Source organism: Phoxinus phoxinus, assembly GCF_949152265.1.
Source record: "Phoxinus phoxinus genome assembly, chromosome: 12".
In the NCBI taxonomy this organism is placed as follows: domain Eukaryota; kingdom Metazoa; phylum Chordata; class Actinopteri; order Cypriniformes; family Leuciscidae; genus Phoxinus; species Phoxinus phoxinus.
The window spans coordinates 14,663,615-14,687,635 of NC_136887.1; the positions used below are offsets into that span (position 1 = coordinate 14,663,615).

The 24,021-nt window shown below is 38.8% G+C and overlaps 2 protein-coding genes across 6 annotated transcripts; both read left to right on the forward strand.

Moving 5' to 3' along the window:
• Positions 1-29: 29 nt before the first annotated feature.
• On the forward strand, positions 30-6,941 carry hnrnpa0a (heterogeneous nuclear ribonucleoprotein A0a; the record flags this gene model as incomplete). Of its 2 annotated transcripts, none has more annotated exons than XM_079631084.1 (4): positions 30-3,259; positions 3,620-3,738; positions 3,879-3,953; positions 6,770-6,941. In XM_079631084.1, the coding sequence occupies one exon, from the start codon at positions 30-32 to the stop codon at positions 930-932; it is 903 nt and encodes a 300-aa protein (XP_079487210.1). In that variant the 3' UTR covers positions 933-3,259; positions 3,620-3,738; positions 3,879-3,953; positions 6,770-6,941. The 2 variants fall into 2 exon arrangements, with proteins under 2 accessions (XP_079487210.1, XP_079487211.1); XM_079631085.1 differs by having other exon boundaries at positions 30-843.
• A 236-nt stretch (positions 6,942-7,177) lies between these two features.
• Positions 7,178-23,080, forward strand: klhl3 (kelch-like family member 3). 4 transcript variants are annotated; one of them, XR_013799869.1, is made up of 16 exons: positions 7,178-7,458; positions 8,040-8,162; positions 9,252-9,358; positions 11,478-11,599; positions 12,732-12,894; positions 13,017-13,126; positions 13,525-13,641; positions 13,747-13,896; positions 16,156-16,273; positions 16,353-16,550; positions 17,430-17,531; positions 17,729-17,857; positions 17,966-18,106; positions 21,024-21,167; positions 21,241-21,436; positions 21,495-23,080. XR_013799869.1 is itself a non-coding variant. In XM_079631637.1 (15 exons), the coding sequence occupies exons 1-15, from the start codon at positions 7,445-7,447 to the stop codon at positions 21,267-21,269; spliced, it is 1,767 nt and encodes a 588-aa protein (XP_079487763.1). In that variant the 5' UTR covers positions 7,218-7,444; the 3' UTR covers positions 21,270-23,075. The 4 variants fall into 4 exon arrangements, 2 of the variants coding, with proteins under 2 accessions (XP_079487763.1, XP_079487764.1); XR_013799870.1 differs by having other exon boundaries at positions 7,314-7,458; positions 21,241-21,363; positions 21,599-21,732; XM_079631637.1 differs by having other exon boundaries at positions 7,218-7,458; positions 21,241-23,075.
• The last annotated feature ends 941 nt before the right edge of the window (positions 23,081-24,021 follow it).

Below are 24,021 nucleotides of genomic sequence, written 5' to 3' on the forward strand. Positions count from 1 at the left end.
ATCAACTCAGAAGAGATTAGATTACGAAGATGACGGCTCAAATGGAAAATCAACTTTGCAAGCTCTTTGTCGGCGGTCTAAACGTCCAAACCACCGACGATGGGCTGCGAGAGCATTTTGAGCAGTACGGGAAGCTCACGGACTGCGTGGTGGTGCAGAACCAGCAGCTGAAGCGCTCACGTTGCTTCGGTTTCGTGACCTACTCGAGCCCGGAGGAGGCAGATGCGGCAATGGCGGCCCGACCTCATGTTCTGGACGGCAACAACGTCGAGCTGAAGAGGGCCGTTGCACGAGAAGATGCGGGCAAGCCCGAGGCTCTCGCGAAAGTGAAGAAGATATTCATCGGCGGTCTTAAAGACGATATCGAGGAGGATCACCTCCGCGACTGCTTCTCCCAGTTCGGCGCGGTGGAGAAGGCGGAGGTGATCACAGACAAAGAGACCGGCAAGAAGCGCGGCTTCGGCTTTGTGTATTTTGAGGACAACGACTCGGCCGATAAAGCCGTGGTGCTCAAGTATCACATTATTAACGGGCATAAAGTGGAGGTGAAGAAAGCCCTGACCAAGCAGGAGATGCAGGCTGCTGGTAGTCGCGGTGGCCGCGGAGGCCGAGGAGGTGGACGGGGGATGGGCAGACCGCAGAACGGCTACGGCGGGCGCGGCGGAGGATACGGCAACTACGGTGGCGGCGGCTACGGGGGCAATGACGGCTATGGAGGCGGATACGGTGGCGGGTATGGGGGAGGCTACGGGGACCAAATGGAGGGCTACGGCGGTGGTAACGGCTACAGTGACTTTGGCAGCGGCTATGGCCAGCAGTCCTCTGGCTATGGCCCAATGAAAGGTAATTACTCGGGCAGAAGCAACGCTCCTTACTCCCGAGGTGGTGGTGGTGGTGGTTACGGCAGGGGGGGTTACGGAGGCTCGTATTAGGAGCGTTTATTAGGTCTCATATTAAGAGCAGCTCCTTCCCCAGCCCACATCACAGTTTTGACCACACATTATCTTCAGCTAAGTAGCCAGTTTTAGCCACCTTAATATGGCGTGGCATTGACTGAATCACTCGAGCTCCATTCAGGAGGTCACAACTTATCCAGCCTAGCAAATCATAGGTAGGGCTCACCTATCCGACTTTGCTCAACATCTTACAGCTGTTACTACTACTACACATCCTTTTGCTCTCTTCCCTGAAATACTAGGGAGTTTTTTTCAGCAAGACATAGGACTACTACTCTGGATCTCTACTTATTATAAGACTGGCCAGTGGTGGCAGGCTACCTGTTTGCGAAACTGTTTCTCACACGTTTTTTTTGGTGCATTGGGATTAAGTTAACATTAGTATTTTTGCTTGTTAGTGTTGGCATGTTTTTCTCCTTTTAGTATATGTATTGTATCTTTATTGTGTCTTTTGTTTTCTTCTATTCAAGACTTTATATAAATCTGGTTTAAATTTACAGTCAATCGCAGTGAACCCCTGTAGAGATTAAATATTTAATTGGTTGGCAACAGGCACTATCACGTGATTTTATAGAGTGCAACTCGACGTAAAAATTTTTTGGGGAATTACTACTGATAAACTACAATGATTAATGACTCTAAAGAAAAAACTCCACAATAAAGAATTGAAACACGCAAATGTAAAAAAAATATATAGTAAAAACACTAGCACCGCCTACTCCCATGAGGCACGGCAAATGACGTAATAGTCGTTCTCAAACAACTTAAATAGTGTATAAAATATTTTTCCTGTATAACGTTACACTCCTTTAAATCAATGGTTTTAGGTAATTTTTTTCATTCGCAATGCTTTTTGGCATTGTAGTTTTTTCCTCTCTCATTAAAGAAGTTAACTGTCTTGTACCTCTAATTTTCAAATACTATTTTACTTCAAAGTTTGCAATAAAATGATTTACCATGCAGCTGGTTGATTTGTTTCATGGTTAATAACATTTAAATGACGTCGTATTAAAAAAAAGGGGGGGGGGGGGTGTTTCTGGAAATATGGCCACAGAAAGTGGACTTGAAGGACTCGCTGTGGAGTCTGTTGCCAACCAATTAAAGATTTAATTGTATTTAATTAGGCTCGATGGCAACTAGAAGTTGTTCGTCCTAACATAAGGAACGTGTTGGAATAAACAAACTTCTGTGGCGTTTCAGTAAATCAAAGTTAAATGGACTAGTTATAGTTTCAAATGTTCAGGCTTGCCTAAAAAACCCTCAATATTCGTTAATATAGTGACTAACGTGTCTCTCCCAATTAGTGTCTTTTGTTAAATAGTTCAAGCAAACTGAAAATATTGTCATTGGTGTTACAGTGAACCTTTCTGACAGGACTCTGAAGACCGATTTTGAGTTGTTTTTCTACAGTTTAATCATTTAGTAAAGGACTTTAATGTTCTTGTCTCATTGTATTACTGCTTCAACGGAATAACCTATTGAATATTGTTTATTTCAGATACAACTGAACTGTATGTACTTCTGTTAATAAAAACCATTACTCCGTAGCCATTATGGTTCTTGACAAGCTGAGTTTATTGGGTGGTTTTGACGTATATGAGGCCCGTTTAGTGATTTGTCTTTCCAACTAGGTAAGACTAAAATTGGAGGCGCACCCATTGGCTCTAGTGCTCAATATTAATTCTATTTCTTTGCATCAGACATGTGGGGATGTTAATATTTTCCCAACCTTATGTTGTCTTTATTCTTAAAATATGTTTAGAGCTTTGTTCCAATACTTTTAGTGATCAAATAAGATGGATCTATACCTTAGCTGTGTCCACTACTACGTCATTGGATTCTCCAGGGGTACTCCAGAGATGTAGAAACCCAGCTGAAAATCCATAGGATAATCGCACCAGGTTTCCAGGTTTGTAGAAATACTTTATACACAAGACATTACATCAGGTGTGTCTTTAACATACTTCGGATCCACCTGGAAGAAAATCAGGTATTTGTGAGTCGTTAAAGTAAAGCGTGCATGCAAAATTTCAGCATTTCCTAAATACTAGCTGTGAATAGCGTTAACTTGCGGTGATCATGTAACAGAGGAAAAGTGGCAATTAGAACATACTCTGTAGTTCAATGTGTGTGACGCTGTGGTGATTGTGGTCTATGTAGTTATGTGTTAATCCAATATTTTAGCCGATTTCCAGTTTAAGGTCAAACCGGAGAATGGAGCTTATAGTTCCTGTATACTTGATGCATTAGTTCCAGATATTAATGACATCAAATGCAAAGGAGATCAGCATTTATTAAGCAAGGTTTGTGCTTTCAGTTATTTACTTTACATCTTATCAATCCCCCTCCCCTCCTCATCTCGGTGTTTTGCTCGTGTTTTGTCCTACATTTCTGGGACTCTTAAAGAGGACAGTGGATATTATTGATAATTCAGTGAGACTAGTGACGATTCAACAATAAAACTTCTTGGCATTGGCTTTTCTTTTTTTTTTAAGTGGATCTGCTACTCTCATTCTTAAAGCACAGCTCCTACATAGACCCTCCTTAAAGACAGTGTGTAAATATGATGGGGTTGTGTTATAGATTGACAGTAGACAGACATGTTTCAGGACTCTGTTGACTGGACACTTACATGCATCTGCATCTGTCTTTTTTCCCCACAGAGGGTATGCAATGGAAGGATTTAAATAAAATCTCACTTCCAAGTGCGGCCGCTTGATGAACCTCTTCTGTGGCTGTGAATCCAGTTGCTTGGAAACAAGGAAGAACTCCAGTCAGTTTGGTGAGCATGTTTTAATATCTATCTATCTATCTATCTATCTATCTATCTATCTATCTATCTATCTATCTATCTATCTATCTATCTATCTCACACATACCAATTATGTTTACAATTCTGTTTTTCCCCTCTTCTTTTTGCAGTCTAGCAGAGTTTGCATATGAACGCATTTGCTAGATTCCTGTGGAAGATGCCTATGCCTAGGCAAAATGCCTTTGGTAAGATTTTGTAATATATTGCATTGTAAGTTTCAGTGATTTTACTTTTGAGATCAAACTTCAAAATGTATTCATATTACATACTCTTTTGAATGTTCTGTGATTTGTCAAACATCACTCTATATCTTTTTGCGGGGCCTTTCAGTGAGATTTTTTTCTTAAAGTGCCACTATTATGCTGTTTTAAAGTTTCCCGATTTTGTTTTGGAGGTCTCCTACAGTAGGTTTACATGAATCCAAAAAACACTTTAATTTTCTCATGATATACACTGCAGCATCACCGCTTTTCTCACAGTGTCAGAAAACGGTTCGATAAATAATTCAGTCTCTACACTCCTCCTTTCTGAGAGTTTTCTCTGTTCTGATTGGTCAGAAGGTCCAGACAAGCGTCGGAAACTAAATGGCCATTAACATATATGAATTTCAGCTCCAGAGGCTTCCTCTGCACTTGATACACACAGTACAAGTGATACGAACAGTAGTGATGGTGAGTCGACTCAAGCACAGGACTCCATTGCTGTGTCTGAAATCGCTTGTGTGTTCTGTCGCAGAAACAACATCAGTCACAGTTTTTTCCTACATGTAGCTTATTTACAACAAAAAAACAGCCAATTATGTTGTAATTATACACATGCCTGCGTGCCAGCTTTGTGGTTTCATCAGTTTTATATCAATTTGGTTTGCCATGGTATCCTAATTTGTGTTGATAATCATTAAACAACTGCCATCAAGAATAAACTCATTAGTGCACATTATTGTATGCATTTAGACTAGATATTATTTTTAGTATCTTGAACTGTCCTGTCCAAATAGCTTTTTTTGCACTATAAGAGATGACCATGCGCTTATCACCTTCAGACCATTTAGATTAATTTGTTAAAGAACACATTACTTTCTCTCGTTAATGTAACTCTGAAATAATATTTGACCAAGGCAGCAACTAGGTTGGTGACATCATTTCAAGGTAATGTCGTCTCTAAACTGGGCTAATTTGGCCAGTCACGCTAAAAGTGTGTTGTTTTCATAAAGGTAGTTTTCGGCTTTCGGTCAGGGGGGAAAATAGTCTATGTTTAGTGTGTAAAAACCCGGAATTGAACACCCCTAACGAACAGTAATGATGTTGTTGGTTTTACTAACAGTCCCCTTGATTTGGAAGATTTGATTTCACAGCGCTGAAAACAGCATCTTCTTGACATGTCAACGACGCAAACTCTTCCAGGCCTCAGCTACACCTAGTGTTTAAGGGTCAAAGTAGATGTTTGCTGGCAGCCAATGAAGACCTTAGGCTGGCATTATGCAAATTTGTTACAAATCTACATAGGTTCATTCAGGAAGTAAGACTGAAATTACTGACGCTCGTTTCAGGCAGAGACAATAACTCCATTTAAGGACTTTGCAGACCTTTTATATTCACAAACAGCTGTATAACACTCTAGCAGCCATATCACCCTGTAGCTCAAGACTGGTTGCCCACTGGTTGAGCCTGGTCAGTACCTGGATGGGAGACCTCCTGGTAAAACTAGGTTGCTGCTGGACGAGATGTTAGTGAGGCCAGCAGGCGGCACTCACCCTGTGGTCTGTGTGAGTCCTAACGCCCCGATATAGTGACGGGGACACTAAACTATCAAAGAGCACCATATCGGATGAGACGTTAAATCTCAGGATGTCCTTAAAAAAAAAAGTGTATGGGTTTAACCCTGGTTTCCTGGTCAGATTTGCCGATTGGCCTCTGTACATCATCATGGCCTCCTAATCATCCCAATATATCCACCTTTTTCCTGAACGCCGAAGTCTCGCCCGACTCATAGCAGAATTTTCCTTTACATTTCCAGTCTACAGTGTTTGTGGTCAAATTAGCGTATTTTCCGAGCTGATGAAACGTTATGAAAACCATTTTCATAACGTTAAACTTGTGAAAATGGTTTTAAAAATCACATGGTTCCATAGTACCATCCCTTTACAGTGCCTGACCAAGTTTAATGCATGCGTAGAGAACATGAAGCAGCCCGAACTCATATCCAACATGCAGCTCCCTCTCAAGGTGAAGTTTGGGGGGGGGAGTTTGTCCTCAAAATAAAAGTGCACATATATCTTTTATGGGGGAGTATTTTACCTTTTTCAAATTTAAAGTGCTGCAAGCCATCCTCATTTTCTCTTGTCAGTCTTTGGCTTAAAATGCAAAACGTATGACACCGTATTAAGATTTTTTTTTTTTTCAGATTTGCTGGTGCTCAAAACGTGTACTTTCCAGGAATTTCTTCTGTTTATTAGTAATATCTTATTGTTGTGGCATTCAACAACAGCACAGTTTAACCCTGTGATCATTTAAAATTTAAGAAATGTTCAAAAAGTTAAATTCAGTCACTTTTTACTCCGTTTAAATGATGGGGTCCTACGGCGACAGAAACAGGACAGCATCCAAACAGAAGTTAGAATCCATCATGGCGACGCTTATCGTTTACTCAGGAAAAATGTGGATACTGATCGGCTTCATCACTCGGTCTCCTCTACACCAGTAAGCTGGTGTGTTGTGAGCGTTCTGGCACAATATGGCTGCAGTCACATCATCTGAATTGCTACATATTGGTGGTGCCCCCCCTAACCCCCCCTGCACTTTGATTGCAGAAAAAAAGCGGTATATAAATGTAAACATAATTTTTACATGAAAGGTAATATCTTAAAAAGCATAATGGGGCACTTGCAGTTAAAGCATAAATAGTTTTTACTTTGATGTAGTGCATTTTCCCTTATCTCTTGTTTGTTTAAATCTGTTATGCGCACTTAACTTAGAAATGTCTGGTCTTGTTGTCTTCACAGGCCTGGTGCCAAGATGATGCCATGATGATAGTACCTGAAGGGCGGCTTCATCTGATCCTTTGACTGCAGTTGAATCAAATGCAAACAGAGATTGGAATGATTGTACATGAGCAGGAATGAACCTTGCATTGTCTGATATGAATTCAATAATAAAAAAATTTTAACTGGATAACTTCTGAGTCTGTTATTAAGGTTTGAATACAACTGTTTTTTTTTGTATAGATTGGAAATCAGCTGCACAATGAGAAACATTAACCTAGCTTTAAACTCTAAGCATATGAATGATTAACTTCTATATGCTGATGATAAGCACAAATGCATGTTAGTGCAGTGGTGTGGCAGTGCCACGAAGAGTGACCTTGGTGACTGTGGAGCGATTGTATCACTGTTGCCAGGCAACGCGCTGATGATGGAGGACCATTACGACGTTTTCGGGTGTAAAGTCAAAGAGCCCAGCGTTAGCTGTGAGCTGCTATCCAGTCAGATAAACAACCACGGCCATCTCATGAGGGACTGCACTGACCACGAAACGGACTGAAGACATTCACCACTCGACTTGAGGCATTAAGCGACCACTAACGTCAATTAAAAAATACCTGAGACTTACAAAAACATGCACAAAAAGAATGTAGCAAGCTATCTTTAGCCAACTGCCTAGCGCGAAACTGCTCAGATATGGAGTGTGAAGGGTAAGTGTGTTTTGTAACGGCAAAAAAGAGATGCATTTAATTAAATGTTTTTGGTAAAGAGGAAACCGACGTGATTTGTAACCGATAAAGTTGTTTTTTGAACCGTGAAACAAACAGGATAACGCATTTTGTTTTGCTGTTACCACTATTTGTAGCAGCTAAATTGCTAGCGGTATGTTGTGCATTCACTTAGCATCTCTTCTGCGAATTCAGGAGCGAACATTTTAACATGATACTTCATGTTTAAGTTTCATATATGAGAATTTAATGAAACATCTTCGTAAACGTTTGAAATATTGCTGTGCCAGCAGTTGACGAGACGTTCAAACTAGTAATCTCGTGCTAATCGTCTCGTGCGGTAACTTGATTCTCGATGATGCACTGATGTGATCAATATCTTTTATCATCCCGTATCATCAAAATGGTTGGTGCAGAACTGTGCAGTGAAGCTGTCATACGAAACTAGTAAAAGTTAGTTTGTGTTTAGAGCAAATGATCCGTTATTTTAGAGCTTAATGGTGGTAGAACATTAGTGTAATTAAACATATTAGTTGCAGAGATATTTTTGTTTCATTTATTAGATATGGAGTCCCTTGTCCTCTGCCTAGTTTGGACTCGCTGGAGGATGCCAAAGACCAAGGGTTGCACACCATCAGCCACACACACATGAGGAAAGCCTTTCGTCTAATGAATGACTTGAGAAGGTTGGTAAACCTACTCAGCACCTTATGTTATTCAGTTAACCACCAGTCATTCATGGGGAGATTTTCAATCAGAGGTTTAAGGGTTAGTTCACCCAAAACATTTAATTATCCCATAATTTACTCTCACCCTCCTCAAGCCATCCTAGGTGTTTATGACTTTCTTCTTTCAGCCCAGCTTCCAAACTCTTCCGCTGGAACTAGACTCGTTACCGGAAGCCAGTCATTATTGTTTATAAAGTTATAATTATGGATATTTTTCTAACAAAAACACATCGCTTCGCATTAGAAGGCCTTTATTAACACACTGGAGCTGTATGGATTACTTTTACGAAAGGATTGATGTTTTTTTTGGGGCTTCAAAATTTTCTAGCTCGAAAGAGTCAGGACATTTTTTTTTATATATAACTGATTGTGTTTGGCTGAAAGAAGAAACTCATATACACATAGACATAGGATGACTTGATGGTGAGTAAATTATGGGATCATTTTTAGGTGAACTAACCCTTTAACTTGTATGGATGGATTCTTAACATCAAGTTTGGTTCCTCACAAAATCCAAAATTTGGTTATGGTCTTGAAGTTTTTATTTTTTCTATTTTTTTTATTGTCACAAAATGTAACTACATTATATTATCCTATATTATCACCCAGCTTTTTAAATAAAGTTGGATATAGGCTACATATGCCCAACTTTATCCTCATACATAGCTACAGTATACACTCGTATGCCTAATATATGGCATATTTCAACTGCTTCATTCCTTGTATCGTCGCAAAATGTAAAATATAATCATCGCCCAGCTCTAATCTGCTAAATGTGACTATGAGGCATGACGATATTAAAATATTATTACATTAACATATTCTGTAACACTGCTTTAAAACATTTTGTATCGTGAAAAGTGCTAAATCGGAGTTAGTTATCGATTGCGTATGCTGCATGTCCACAAGACATCTCTAACGTGAGTCTAAGTAGATCGTAAAGACCATTGGTGCCAATGGTTTTTACAACCTAGGCCTATGATATATTTGGGAGAAACAGCCCTGGTCCAGATCCTCAGTTTTCTTTCATTTTCTTTATAATCACAGTAGGAGGATGCTTTGTGACGTTCTGCTGGTGGCGGGTGAAGTGGAGGTACCAGCACACAGAGTAGTGTTAGCGTCCTGCAGTCCTTACTTCTGCGCCATGTTCACAGGTACACATAAACACATCCTAATGCTTTTCTTACATTGATGGGAGCAACATGTCCTACGCTGCACATTGATCAGGGTACCCGCGGGGTCTTAAAAGCATTGAAAAAGTCTTAAATTTGATCATCTCAAATTAAGGCCTTAAAAGCCTTGAATTTGGTAAACAAAGTCTTGGATTTCGTTACAACGGTCTTATATATCTTTTTGCTTTTCCTACGATTAAGTTCATACCGTAACAAAATTAACTGTTACTAATGTAGGCTAATTAAAAATTCATGCAGCGTTGAGTGCACCTTCATCCGCGCTTCTTCAGCAGTGTAGAGCGCGCGCGCGCATGGTTGCCAGATACTATTCATTCAAACCCCAAATCAGAGCTTTTCTGTTAAAAGAACATATTTTCTACACGGTCTTTTCAATAGTATCTGGCAACCATGCGCGCACGCGCTCTACTGCTGAAGATGCGCGGATTATCTGAAAACACAGACAAGCTGGAGTTCAGCGATCTTTATTTGAGATTTTCTACTTAAATTAAAGTGTCATTCAGTCGGTCTGTGTTCTGTCACGAGCCGCTTGCGCTGTTTGTGCGACTAAATCTGCGATCAAAAGTGTTTTTAATGTAGATCATATTATACGAGCAAAAATTCAATGTTTCCCGAATATCCACACGATTTCAAATGTGACATTGATTTTATACAACAGTTAAAAAACAACAAAAGGGTAACATTAAGTGATTTACTGCATAAAACAGTATAGTCAGGCTTATTGCTCTATTTTGCAACGAAATCTGTGGCTTTGAACGAATCGTGAGATTCAATGAATGAACGACTCGATGACTCGCTCATAAAGACAGTGAGTTACCGCCACCTACTGGCTATTTTAATATACTATTTTTATTAATATTAAACGTTTTTTAACATTGCATATTTATTGAACATTGTTTTATTTAAAGCATTATTTATGTTTAAAAGGTATTATAAAGGTTAAACATTTAATGGAAAAATGTATTAAAGGGGACAAATATTGTCCCTTAATGGAAAAGGTGTGACTGCAGTCTAAGTGAAAGAGAGGGGGTACCAGGGGGTACGGCACTCAAAAACATAGGAGAACCACGGAACTTAGGAAAAGGGATGTGTAGAATTGCACAAGTGCTACTGCTAAAGAGTGCAGTGTCAATTTCTCATAAGCTTAATTGAATGGCCTAGAGAGAATAATTATGACATTTTCTGTCTAAAGACCACATATAAAATAGCTACCTAAAGTAACTGCAGTTTGACTAAAAGTAATGACTAAAAGTTTGCATTAATAAGCATTTTCGTCTGAAGATGAAGACTAAGACTGAATCAAGAATGGCTGCCAAAATTAACACTGGCCTACACACACGTGCTCACTACAACGGTGTTGCGTATGTATTAAATATGACTGATCATTTAAATAAAATGTTTTATTTAATTCAAGTAGCCTACATGTACATAATTATTTTCTAGGGTTTAAAATTTATACAGATTTGACATTTTCCCCTCATACTTATGTTGGAATCGGTACGAAGTTGGCATTGAATTTCATTTGAAATGGTATTGAAAAGGTCTTAAAAAGCCTTGAATTTAAGCTGGAGGATCCTGGGGGTACCCTGATTGATGTTCCCCAATACTTAGCAATGTAGGATCTGTGATTATGATTTAGGATTTTATTTTATTTTTTTATTCTGTCATCGTTTACTCACCCTTATGTCATTTCAAAACTGGAAAACACCAAAGATACTTTGAAGAACGTTTGGTAACCAAAAGTTTTGATGCCCATTGACGTCTTTTATGTTCCACAGAAGAAAGAATGTCATACAGGTTTGGAATAACTTTGAGGGTGAATAAAGGATGATCATTGTAATTTTTGGGTGAACTAACCCTTTACTGAGGACGGACACTTAATTGTTTACATGGTATCTGAAGCTATATGAGTGACATTAGGTGATATAAAGTGTCCCTGTTTAAAAACATTATGATGTTCATTCTTGCTTATTTAAGTCTCATTTTCAACAGTTATTTTTTTAGATCTTTGATTGAGAGTTTGCTGGATCTGTATGTGTAATCCTCATGCTCTCTGATTCTGTATTGTGATTGATGTGTCCAGGTGACATGAGTGAAAGCAAGGCTCACCATGTCGAGATCAGGGATGTGGATGGACAGACGCTCTTGAAGCTGGTGGATTATATTTACACAGCTGAGATCGAAGTGTCTGAGGATAACGTTCAGGTAAGTCAAGGCACATGAATGTACTGTACACTGTAGCTCTTTGTGTAAAGGCTGATTTCCCTCTGGTTCTCTGGTGCTTGTGGCTCTGTTGTGAGTGCTGAGAGGCAGGGCATTTCCTCTCATTATTAGCAGAGGAAACGAGCAGAGAGGGAGAGGAAGTTTTCTGTGATGTGCACTTTGGCCTTTGTGTTGGAGCTCTATTGTCCCAGTATATTCTGTTGTTTGTGTCTGGGCGTTTTGTTTAGATGTACAGAATACAGCAGAGGAGAACAGATGATCTGAGAAGCTTCATGCCAGTTGTGCTGGAGTGTGAAGTGGCCAATTTTTTTTGGAAAGGATGGGCAGATGCTCCAGTTGGGGTAGCGGCTGTTTATGGCTTAGTTGGTCTATTGAGATTTTAACAATGTCATTCAGTGCAGTGATTCACCCTATGTTAAATTTCCCTATAAGCCATTTCCAGGAAGAAAGTGGCCATTGAATTAGAAAAGAGCATCTGCTCATTGTTCTTCCCTGTGGCCGTTGCTTTTGTTAAATAGCTGATGCTCTGTTAGATTTACTAATAATTAAATCTCTGTTAGAATATCTTTTTGACCAATATAAATCTTAAGTAAAATGTAATCCATTTTAATAGCTGTTGTTAATCGTTACTGGAAATATATATATATATAATGGTACAAATACAAACTATAGGTATTAGTGTGTCGCTATTTAGTATGTACACTACTGTCCAAAAGTTTGGGTCAGTAAGATTTCATTTTATTTTTTAAAGCTTTTTTTTCACCAATGATGCATTACAAGTGCAGCATCTTAGAATATATACAGTCTTTAACAGAACAGCCTCAAGCTTGCTTGTGGTTAGCAGAGATAATAAAGAACTAAGTACATCCAAACATGCCTGGTACTGTGAATCTGTGTTCTATCTAGTGGACAGAGATCTGTTGCATCTTTCTGAGGGGATACGTGCAAACACACTGTGACCTGGTTGAGAGGGGTCTGTGATGATATAACCTTCCCCTAGACCTATACTGGTTAGTCATCATGAATCCAGTTCACAGGCTGGCTGGTCACCTCATGCATACACTGTGTGATGTGTTTTCATCTCTTTGTGTTATTCCTGCTGTGTTAACTTCAGGTGTTACTCCCAGCTGCCAGCCTGTTGCAGTTGATGGATGTTCGACAGCTTTGCTGTGACTTCCTGCAGACGCAGCTCCATCCCACCAACTGCCTGGGCATCCGAGCATTCGCTGACCTTCACGCCTGCACAGGACTGCTCAACCAGGCCCACGCTTATGCCGGTGAGCTCTCTTCTTTCTTGAGTCATTGTGGGATGGCTAACAGCTAGTCGATTAAGCAACCCACCAATATGTACTTGTATGTTAAGATCCATTTTTTAAACATGTTTGCTTGTTTCAAACAGAGCAGCACTTCACAGATGTCATGGTCGGTGAGGAGTTCATGGCCCTCTCCTTGCAGCAGGTGTGCAGTCTGATCTCCAGTGACAAACTGACTGTGTCCACTGAAGAGAAGGTAACGCATTACCCAGCTCATTTACCTTGTTGTTGTCTTTTCTAACAGTTGTCACCTGCATATTGTGCTTCTCAAGTTCAATGTTTCGTCACATCACAGAGCCTGTTTTTAGCTCAGCCGTGCATGATTTGTAGACAGCAGACAGTTGATGGTTGGTTTGTACACGAATGCTGGTGTGTGACGCTGAAGGAGACGACGGGCCATCTGTCATTCACACTGCATTAGCTGCTCTCTGCTTACGAGTAACTTGCGTCTCCAGTCTGCACTCACACACACCCACTTGATGGCAGCTGTCATCTGTCAGATGCCTCAGTGTCACTGCTGTGGCTGTGAGTTGCAATCATACAATATGCAGAGAAACATATAGTTCACTTTATTGTGGTCTATTACACCCCCAGGTTTTTGAGGCCATGATCGCCTGGATAAAGCACGATAAAGAGGCCCGTTTGGAGCACATGCCTAAGCTCATGGAACATGTTCGACTGCCCTTGCTATCCAGAGATTACCTGGTTCAGGTATGACTGCTCACAGTTTTATAGCAAGCTCTCTATATTTGTTGTGATTGCATTTCTGGTTTTCTTTAAGCATTCTTTTTAGGATTTAAATGTGTACTTGTGCAGATTGTAGAGGAGGAACCCTTAATAAAAAACAACAACACTTGTAAGGACTTTCTCATTGAGGCGATGAAGTACCATCTTTTACCTGCAGACCAGCGGCACCTTATAAAGACTGACAGAACCAGACCGCGCACACCAGTCAGTCTGCCCAAGGTATTCATAAATTGCAACACAAAGATTCACAGTACCAGGCATGTTTGGATGTACTTAGTTCTTTATTATCTCTGCTAACCACAAGCAAGCTTGAGTCTGTTCTGTTAAAGGCTGTATATATTCTAAGATGCTGCACTTGTAATTACAATGAATGAGAAAAAGTGCAACACACAATATGTCAGAATACTAAATAAAAGAGCCAATCGGTAGTCATCGTGAAACAGTCAGTGTCCTGAGAATTTCCTCTTATGACTGTACGAGCATTGGTTGGTCTAGTATGAAAGTTTTTTAATGCTATTTGAGGGACAGTTTATGTCAAATGTTATTGCTGATTTGAAATAATTTATTTAAATGTGAGTTTGGCAAGCAGTAATTCCAGATGTAAGCATTTCCCCATTCAAGTAGATAGAAGTTGTTGGAAATAGCTGTTCGGAGTTGTTGCAAATATGGACACAGAGTGAACTGACTTTCCTTTGGCAGACTATTAAAATTAAAATAACCAGTTCGAGTCATGGTTTGTGTTGGTGTTAATTTTATCAGCTATTTTTTTATTTAGTCTTAGTGCTGTGTCAAATGTACCTTTAATTTATCATTCATCATGTTTAATGAACCATGTTTTGTTTTTGTTAAGTCAAGTTTTAGTCGACTAAATGTCTGGGAATTTTAGTTTAGTTTTAGTCATTTAGTCCCATTTTCGTCATATTGCATAATGGTTGAATTGATAGTCACAATTATTTTGCTCAAAATTATAATCACAAAGATTGTTGTCATTTAAAGGAATTTATTTTTTACATTTAATCAGAATTATTGCACTTTTTCCTATATTAGCACAAATCAAGAGCATGTCAACTCATACACATGGTTTATTTTATTTTACTCATCTATTTTTATGATTTATTATAGGCTATTTATCATATAAATGAACACTCACTCTCTACATTATGAAAACTTTAAAAAAAAATGAAGGGCACAATTTCTATTAGCAAATCCAATGATTCCAAATTTTTTCTAATTTGAAACAACAGCGAAAAAGGTTTTGTGTTTGTTGTCACATAGAGGTTGCATAAGTGCATTTATTAAGTAACTACTATCGCAAATAATATAGATCCATGTTTGGATTTATTACAGTTCATCACTGAGAAGGTTTGATTGCAAACAGCGCAAGAGACTCGTGAAGGAACACAGACTGACTGAATGACACTTTCATTTGAACAGAATATCTCAAATAGAGATCACTGAACTCTAACTGTTTTCAAATAATCTAACTTCATCCACAGAGTGCACGCTGGGCATGGTTGCCAGATTTCAAATATTAAGTAAAACACCAGGCAGAAAATTTATAATTTTAACAGAAAAGCTCGGATTGGGGTATTTCAAATCTTGAAGTTGGTACCCGCAAACATGAACGCTCATAGGGGTTTGTTAAAAACAGTCTGTAATATTTTGTCTCCTTTTTTATTGGCAAAAACAAAGAGAGAATTTGGTAAAGTTCTGTTTAAACTACATTTTAGTCTAACTTTTGTTCAACGATATTCCATGTTGATATAGTCACAGTTGCCATTTAATGGCATTGGTGTCGGCATGTCATCGTCTTGTCTTAGTCATGGAAAAAAAGGTTGTTGACGAAGATTTTTCATCATAGATTTAGTTAACGAAATGAACACTAGTTTGTGTACTTAACTTATGTCACATTCAGGGTTTGAAATGAACTCACCAGCAAATGTGGCTACTACATTTTTAAGTTACTGGCCATTAAGAACTTCTACTACTAGTCAAAAGAAAAACATCAGAAGTAAACCAGATTATCAAAATCATGGCTTCGATTTAAATTGATATTTTAGTAAACCTGTTTCTGAATCATTTAATGTCTTTCACCTTTACAATAGTCGATCATTGTTTGCGGATACTATAAAAATAACATCTCGCCGTTATCACACACCAGACTTGCCATTCTGTGCTTGTGTTCTCAAGTTCAAGGCGGCAGTCCAAAACCATTGATCAAAAAATCACTAGAATACAGTCAAAAGGTCACTTTAAGAATGAATATAGTGTATATATTATAATAAGAGATATATATAACAAGGTGTATATAAGAATAAGAACTCACTCAATAGTGATAATGAGATAAGACTACATTTTACGGTTTTATTTTTTATTCATTTGTGACAATTTTAGTCGCAGTCTGAAGCCTTTGATGAATGTGACTTTCTTGTGAAGGCAGTGAGGTAGATGGATTGATTTTTGTTGTGAATCTTGCAGGTGATGATGGTCGTAGGGGGTCAGGCACCTAAAGCCATCCGCAGTGTGGAGTGCTATGACTTTCAAGAGGACCGCTGGTACCAGGTGGCTGACTTACCCTCCAGACGCTGTCGAGCAGGTTGCTCTCTGTTCTGCTCCTCATCACTCGATGTGTGCTCTTCTCTTGGTCTCACTCTCTGTCTGCGTGTCTCATTTAGGTGTGGTGTATATGGCCGGTAAGGTGTATGCTGTGGGGGGGTTTAACGGCTCTCTGCGTGTCCGGACGGTGGATGTGTATGATGGGCTGAAGGATCAGTGGAGCTCCGTCCCCAGCATGCAGGAGCGCCGCAGCACTTTAGGAGCGGCTGTACTGGGGGACCTGCTGTATGCTGTCGGGGGCTTTGATGGGAGTACAGGTATATCTTTAAAAAATCAATGTCAGGATTATTCATACACTACTAGTATTAGTATGTTTTTTTTTAAAGAAAGAAAGAAATTATGTTATTCTGCAAGGAGACAAAAGTGACGGTAAAGATATTTATAACCATACAAAAGATTTCTTTTTCAAATATGATCCATATATATTAGAGTGCAAATTCCACAAAAAATATTAAGCTGTGTAACTGTTTTCAACATTGATAGTAGTAAAAAAATGAAATCATATTTTTTGTGTTTGAGCAGAAAATTTGCATATGTGACCCTGGACCACAAAGCCAGTTACATGGGTACATTTTCTGAAATTGAGACCTATTCATCATCTGAAAGCTTTCCATTGATGTATGGTTTGTTAAGATATGACCATATTTGGCCGAGATACAACTATTTGAAAATCTGGAATCTGAGGGTGCAAAAAAACAAAAAATTATGAAAATCGCCTTTAAAGTTGTCCATTTATGTCCGATCATTTTGACCCATACAATGTATTGTTGTTTATTGCCACAAATATACCTGTGCGACTTGTGACTGGTTTTGTGATCTATGGTCACATATAAGAATAATTTCCAAATGATCATGGGACACTGAAGACTGGAGATTTGTCATCACAGAAATAAATTGTATTATTTTACAATATGACTATTTTTACTGTATTGTTGATCAAATAAATGCAGCCTTGATGAGCATAAGAGACTTCTTTTGAATGGTAGTGTATTTTTTATTATTTTTACTATATATTTTTTTTTACATTTGGGCGGTTGTCGTTAACATGACTTAGCACATGCACAACCAGCCCCATTTGTTTCCCTGTTTCACAGACGCTTTGAATGGCTGATGAATGTATCTCTGTGTCTCTGCAGGTCTGTCGTCAGTGGAGGTGTATAACCCCAAGGCTAATGAGTGGATGTTTGTGGCTCCCATGAACACCAGGCGTAGCAGTGTTGGGGTGGGCGTAGTTGACGGTGAGCATTTAGAGTTTATGTGTGTTGAGCAATCTTCTCACCATGAGGTATGCAACAATAAAAACATTTAAGTGGCATGATTTCGCAATAGTGAATTTGCAAATAACATTTACCGGTACCTTTAGGGTGTTGTTGTTACATATTTAAACTGCGACTGTGATAGTTAATTTCACACAATGTGTCTGATGATTGTACAGGAAAGCTCTATGCTGTTGGAGGTTATGATGGAGCGTCGCGGCAGTGTTTGAGTACTGTAGAGGAGTTTAACCCCGTCAGTAATAAGTGGTGCTATGTGGCGGACATGAGCACTAGACGCAGTGGAGCTGGTTAGTTCCTCTTTGGACATGATTTTAAAAACATTGGGCTCACTTCTATTAATTCTTACAGTTGGCATCTCTATGTATTCACTGGGTGTGATGTGATTGTGTGTACAGGTGTTGGAGTGCTCAATGGACAGCTGTATGCTGCAGGTGGACATGATGGTCCTCTGGTGAGGAAGAGCGTGGAGGTTTATGATCCTGCCACTAACACCTGGAGTCAGGTGTGCGACATGAACATGTGCCGAAGGAACGCAGGTGAGTAACCGGAAAAGAGACAGCAGGGCTCGTATTTACGCAGACTGTTTAATGAAGCTCACAAAAATGCATTTACACAGCAAAATTACAATTATGTTATGAGATTGATGTTTTAAATAATTATTTGAATATCCAATAATGAAATTGACGCTACATGGACATAATATTCAAACAAGTTTCACATGCTACTATCATATGCTATCACTACACTTACTTTTTTTATTCTTTGAAATGTCAAATTATACACGAGTGTACACTGTACATAGTTCTGAATTTCTTCTTTAACAACTCTCTAACAAGGCTGTAGTTAATTTGATATTTTGTTATGCCACTTACATTTGTTGTCTGTTTATAGTGTGAATAGTTTGTGCATGCATATTGATATTTATCAACAAAATTCACTCTTAAAATGTGAGATGTGGAAAAGAGGCTAAATCGTCTCCCCCACTCATAACACAGTTATACACACAGTTCGTCATTCTTTCAAAACCTGATCTCATGCTTTCATAACAGTTATAAACATTTTCAGCCTACTTTATCAGTCTCCAAACACAAGATTATTGTAATACGTAATGAGAACATTTGGTTTAACCCCCGATAAACAACTGTATGATCATCTTTCAATTTAGTACTTTTAACAATTAGTTCATTCAATAGCAAACGATGCAAGAAACATGTTTCAAATCACCCTTGTTACTGAAATAATTACAGTAATACAGGCTACAGATGCCATATTAGAAAATACACTTACATTACCTAACTTATGTAATTGACATAAAATCCATAATGTTTGTAATGGTATCCACCCAGTGTGTTATCAAAGGTGTGATGAAGTATGACACGGCCATGAGGTTTTGTGCTAGACCAGAGTATGCAGCTGATACAGTAAATGTTCTCACTGGACCATATGACTGATTTTATGCTGTATCGCTTATAATGTAAAAAGAATTCATTACATTTTGTTATCTGTATCGGAAACGGCAAGCAAGATCTATATAATCTATATCTAGAGAAATATATAGGTGTACCAAATAATTCATTGATTACCATTAAGATCAGTTAGATTAAATAATAGACGAATATATTTAACTGAATGAGATTCAAATGAAAAGTTTGATAGTAAGGAAGGACATTATGAAATTCAGTTATGGAGAATAAAACGTGTAGATGACTGAAATATTTGAAAAATAAAGTGCACTTTTGATGATCTGTTGAGATATTAGTACTAAGAGTTTTAGTTGAAATTGTTAATTTAATAAGTTGTACCGGTAGTAGTTTTGACAAATTTTTCAAATTTGGGATCCTATATAAAAAATCTTTAGAACAGGGGTTCCCAAACTTTTCCATTCCAGGACCCACCTAGACAAGAATAATCTATCTCAAGACCCACCCAAATAATCTTAAAGCATGAATGTTAGGCGTTAGTTCTCTTTAGAGCAGTTTTTTTCCTTGTCATAGTATGAATGACATAAGTTTAATTGCAATACAAATGTTTGGTACATTATAAAACATTTTGAGACCAAAGCTGTTTTTGTTTTAATAAAAAATACAGTAAAACTTAAGTAATATTGTGAAATAGTATTACAATTTAAAATATTATTTGAATATATTTCAAAATGTAATTTATTCCTGTGATGTCAAAGCTGAATTTTCGAAATCATTACTTCAGTGTCACATGACCCTTCAGAAATATGAAAAAAGTTTGCTGCATAATATTTTGGAAACTATGATACATTTTTTCATGATTCTTTGATTAATAAAAAAATCAAAAAGAACAGCATTTATTTAAAAACGAAATATTTTGTAACATTACACGTTTTAATGTCACCTTTGATAACTAATGCATCCTTACTGAAAAAAAATTCTGACTAACCTACACATTTTTGAACAGTGTACTTTCATTAGGGTTATTATTTATTGCAATATAAACAGAGTCATCAACAAGGTATCTCTTTATTTACCATTCGAAGACAAAGCAACTTTCTGCTCTTATGATTACTCCGTGCACTGTCAAGGTCTTCATCATATTTGTCGTGGTACCGGTCTTTGCAGCAATTATTTTACCGCAAATACTGCATCGCGCGCTGTTGGCATCGAGCCTGGAGAAATGTACCCACACTTTTCCAAATCTTTAAGGTATTATGTGTGTGCTCGCGTCTCATATGAATATGTGCGCGTAGAGTTTGTGTGTGTGTGCTCGCGTCTCTAGTATGCGCGAGTTTGTGTGTGTGCTCGCGTCTATAAGTATGCGCGTGGAGAGTTTGTGCGTGCGCGTCTCATACGAGTTTGTGCGCGGAGAGTTCCGCGCGTCTCGTGTGTGTAGATTTTGCGTGTATGTGCGTGAGCGACTTTGTGTGTTGTTGTGCATTTCATATGTATTTGTTTGAGCACTAACGTTGACGAGTTAACTCCTTAGGTTTCGAAATCTGGAACCAACATGATGTCATTTTTCGACACTCGATAGTATCGAGGCAATTCGGTCGGTACCTAAAAAGTATCGCACTCGGTATCCAGCCCTACAAGCGCACGCTTCAAAATCTACTACTAAGCAATTTAGTGATTTCTATTTAACATTGGTACATCGTGCAAAATGTTTGTGTGTGTGTGTGTGTGTGTGTCATTCATGAAACGTAAATTTAGCTGCAGCCAATAGTGACTGCGCGACCCACCTCTCCCCAATCTGCGACCCACAAATGGGTCGCGACCCACAGTTTGAAAACCCCTGCTTTAGAAATCTCTTCCGGGTCAAAAATGACCCGAATGTTTTATAAGGGCTGGAGCACTGAAGAATTTAAAAAAATATTTTTCCTGTTATGAATGTTAAAAAACAGACATGTTTCAAGACCATTGAAATCCATTTTTTTAAAGGAAGAGCAGGAAAGGCCTGCAGTTCTGAGTTGCGTGTGTTTGTCTCTAGGAGTGTGTGCCATAAACGGTTTACTGTACGTGATCGGAGGAGACGACGGGTCGTGCAACCTCTCCTCTGTAGAATACTACGACCCCGCTGCTGATAAATGGAGTCTCATCCCCACCAACATGAGCAATGGCCGCAGCTACGCAGGTCTGTTTCACTCTTACAACCTCCATATACAACTACCGTAATCTAAACTAAACCGCCGTCTCGTCTATTTCAGGGGTGTCAGTTATTGACAAGTCATTATGACTAAAAGTCCTGGGCAGCAGGCCTCTTCACACCCGCCGAGGGCTGAGCTGTGACAGACAGACGGTGATTTAAGGCACAATCCAGATGCTGACAGGTGCTTGAAGCTCTCAAAGCCTGACTGCCTCACACACACACACACACACACACACACACACACACACACACACGCACACGCACACACACGCACACACACACACGCACACACACACACACACACACACACAGTCTTGACCTCTTCCAGCCTCCAGAAAGTGCCATTTAGCTCTGTTATTAACAGAGAGGTCACATGGTCGCCCCATACAGTGGGTAATGAGACCTTGTTTATACAGGCCTGACTGGACTGAATCTGCCAGGACGGAGTGTGTAAGGGACGACCTCAGGATACGCCCGGTGCGGGCCGACCGCAGTGGGGATCTGGCTGGTTGTCTATGTGCAGGTGAAGAATGTGCCAATAGAGGCTTCTCTGCCTGCTTTACTACTGACTTACAACGCTCTGAACTATGAGACTCGCATACGATGTCACTGATTCTACAGGCTAACACTAATGCTTATGACGCCCTTTAAACTGGATCAGGACTGGGTATCACTGACTTCTGTTGTTTTGGTTACAGGGTTACTTCATGTTTTACGTTTGTATGAAAAGTAATATGGGAACAAGCCCATACGTTGTTTTAACCAGCTGCTTTCGTGCCATATAGTATTGAGGATGTTAAACTGCTAAACAAACCATATAAATCTCACAGGGTCAAGGTGCGGTCACATTAGCGTCATTTCTGCAAAATATCACGTACTGTAGGGATGCATTGAGGACAGTTCAGACACTTTCAAAACCAAAGCAGATTACGGTTACAAAATCTCTGCTTGGAGAAATCTTTCGCACTCCAGATTGCGTGGATTCCTATTGAAATGGCTGGATGTTGATTGAAAGATTGAAAGTTTGCAGAACAACGTGACCGCACCTTAATGTGCCAAATGTAATTCATAATCATATGGATTATACTGTATGTTAGTTACTTGTACATAAGCTTCTTTTCTTTCTTTTTCTCATTATGCAGTTTGGTGTGCAATCGTCCATGTTGGACACACAGACTCTTTTATAATAATAACTCTATATATAGATGCGGTCACTGGAATATCAGTGGCTCGGTGTCTCTTTGGTAAAATTGCACTGTTCAACTTAACCAGTACTCAGTTCTATTTCAATCGCAGGTAAATACCAAGACAGCAAATAGTTTTGAAAGTACACCATTTATCCTGTTCTAGGCTGCTGGTTCACTGGGTATTTTGGATCTGTGATTCAACAGAATTGGCCATTTTTGAAGACGGTTTTATTTTATTTTAAAAATATTAAGTCTTCTAATGTTTGTTTTTTTCTCATTATTGAGTTGCAGGCTTTATAATGCTTCACTGTTTACAATACTGATCATTGTAAAATGAAAATGAATTTTGTTTGTAATGATAAAGAAGTAACAAAACTGGCTGCCCACATTCCCGGAGCTCACACATCACAGATTTTCACAGCAACCTACTTTTTTCATTTGGATATATATTGATATGAAAGTCATACTATGCATTAAAACATTGCTTATAATGTTTTTGTTGTTCCCAGTGGTTCAGAGCTTATTTTGTGCTATGCCTGGTATAACTGCTGCCATTACATTTGATGACTTTAAACATGATCTACAACTCTCAAACTATGACATTCCAGTGTGGTGCATCAACAATGGATTATGCACGAATGTGGTTTGTGAACAAGGTGTTAATGTATTTCTAAACAAATGTATTAAATTAAACTTTGTTAAGAGAATTTGATTGCCATGTGGTTTTACTGTGTTGTGACTGCAAGTATATAAACTGCCACTAGAGGGCAGCGGTCATTCATGCATCGCCAAGATGAGAGAAGATGAAAGTGAAAATTATCTTGGAGATGCCATGTTGGGTTTGCATTACCGTCGCCACAAATGGGCTAATATTATATCATATCAGCTGGTCTCCTTTGTTGGAGTAAAATCGGTTAGGTGGCGCTGTCATAAAAAACTAGTGTCCTAGAAATAGGATCTGGTATAGACGGTATAAGAGAAATAGACCTTATTCACAGCAGCGCCATCTTTGATTTTGAACAAGAATGAAAGCGAGACTGGGAGGGATCATAGACATACAGCTTTGTCAGTGGGTTGTACTGTTATTTATTGTGTTTTTGGATTGTTCTACTGACGAAACACTGCAAAAATATATTTTCGAGAAATTTAAGTTGACAAAAAAAAAAACCCCAGACAACATGAGCGGTAGAAAATAAGTAACCTAGGAGCTTTATACAGCCGTTTTTTAAATTATTATGATTTCACACCGGATGCCATTGAAAACACGGTTCAGTCTATCCATCACAGCCTCGCTTTCATCTCTTATGAATTTGTCTTTCATTCCCTCTAAAAATCCAAGATGGCGCTGCTATGAATAATCATGATCTACAATAAACCTTCGATGGTGTTTTTTTTGGGCGTGTTTTATGCAAATGACCTCTGCATGTGGCCCGGCCCATCATTTAGGATACTTCAAATTCACTAACATTAGATTAAGTACAAATTCGTGCTATCGGAATTATCGAAAATACTAGTTTCCTAGTTTAAAAAAATGGGACATGAACGCCCTCAAGTCAAAATTTGAATGCGATGAGAAGTGGGGAGTAGGAAATTTCCGATATAAGTGAAGTCAGCATTAGGCAGAGATTTTTCTTGAGAAGTTCTCCTGTGCA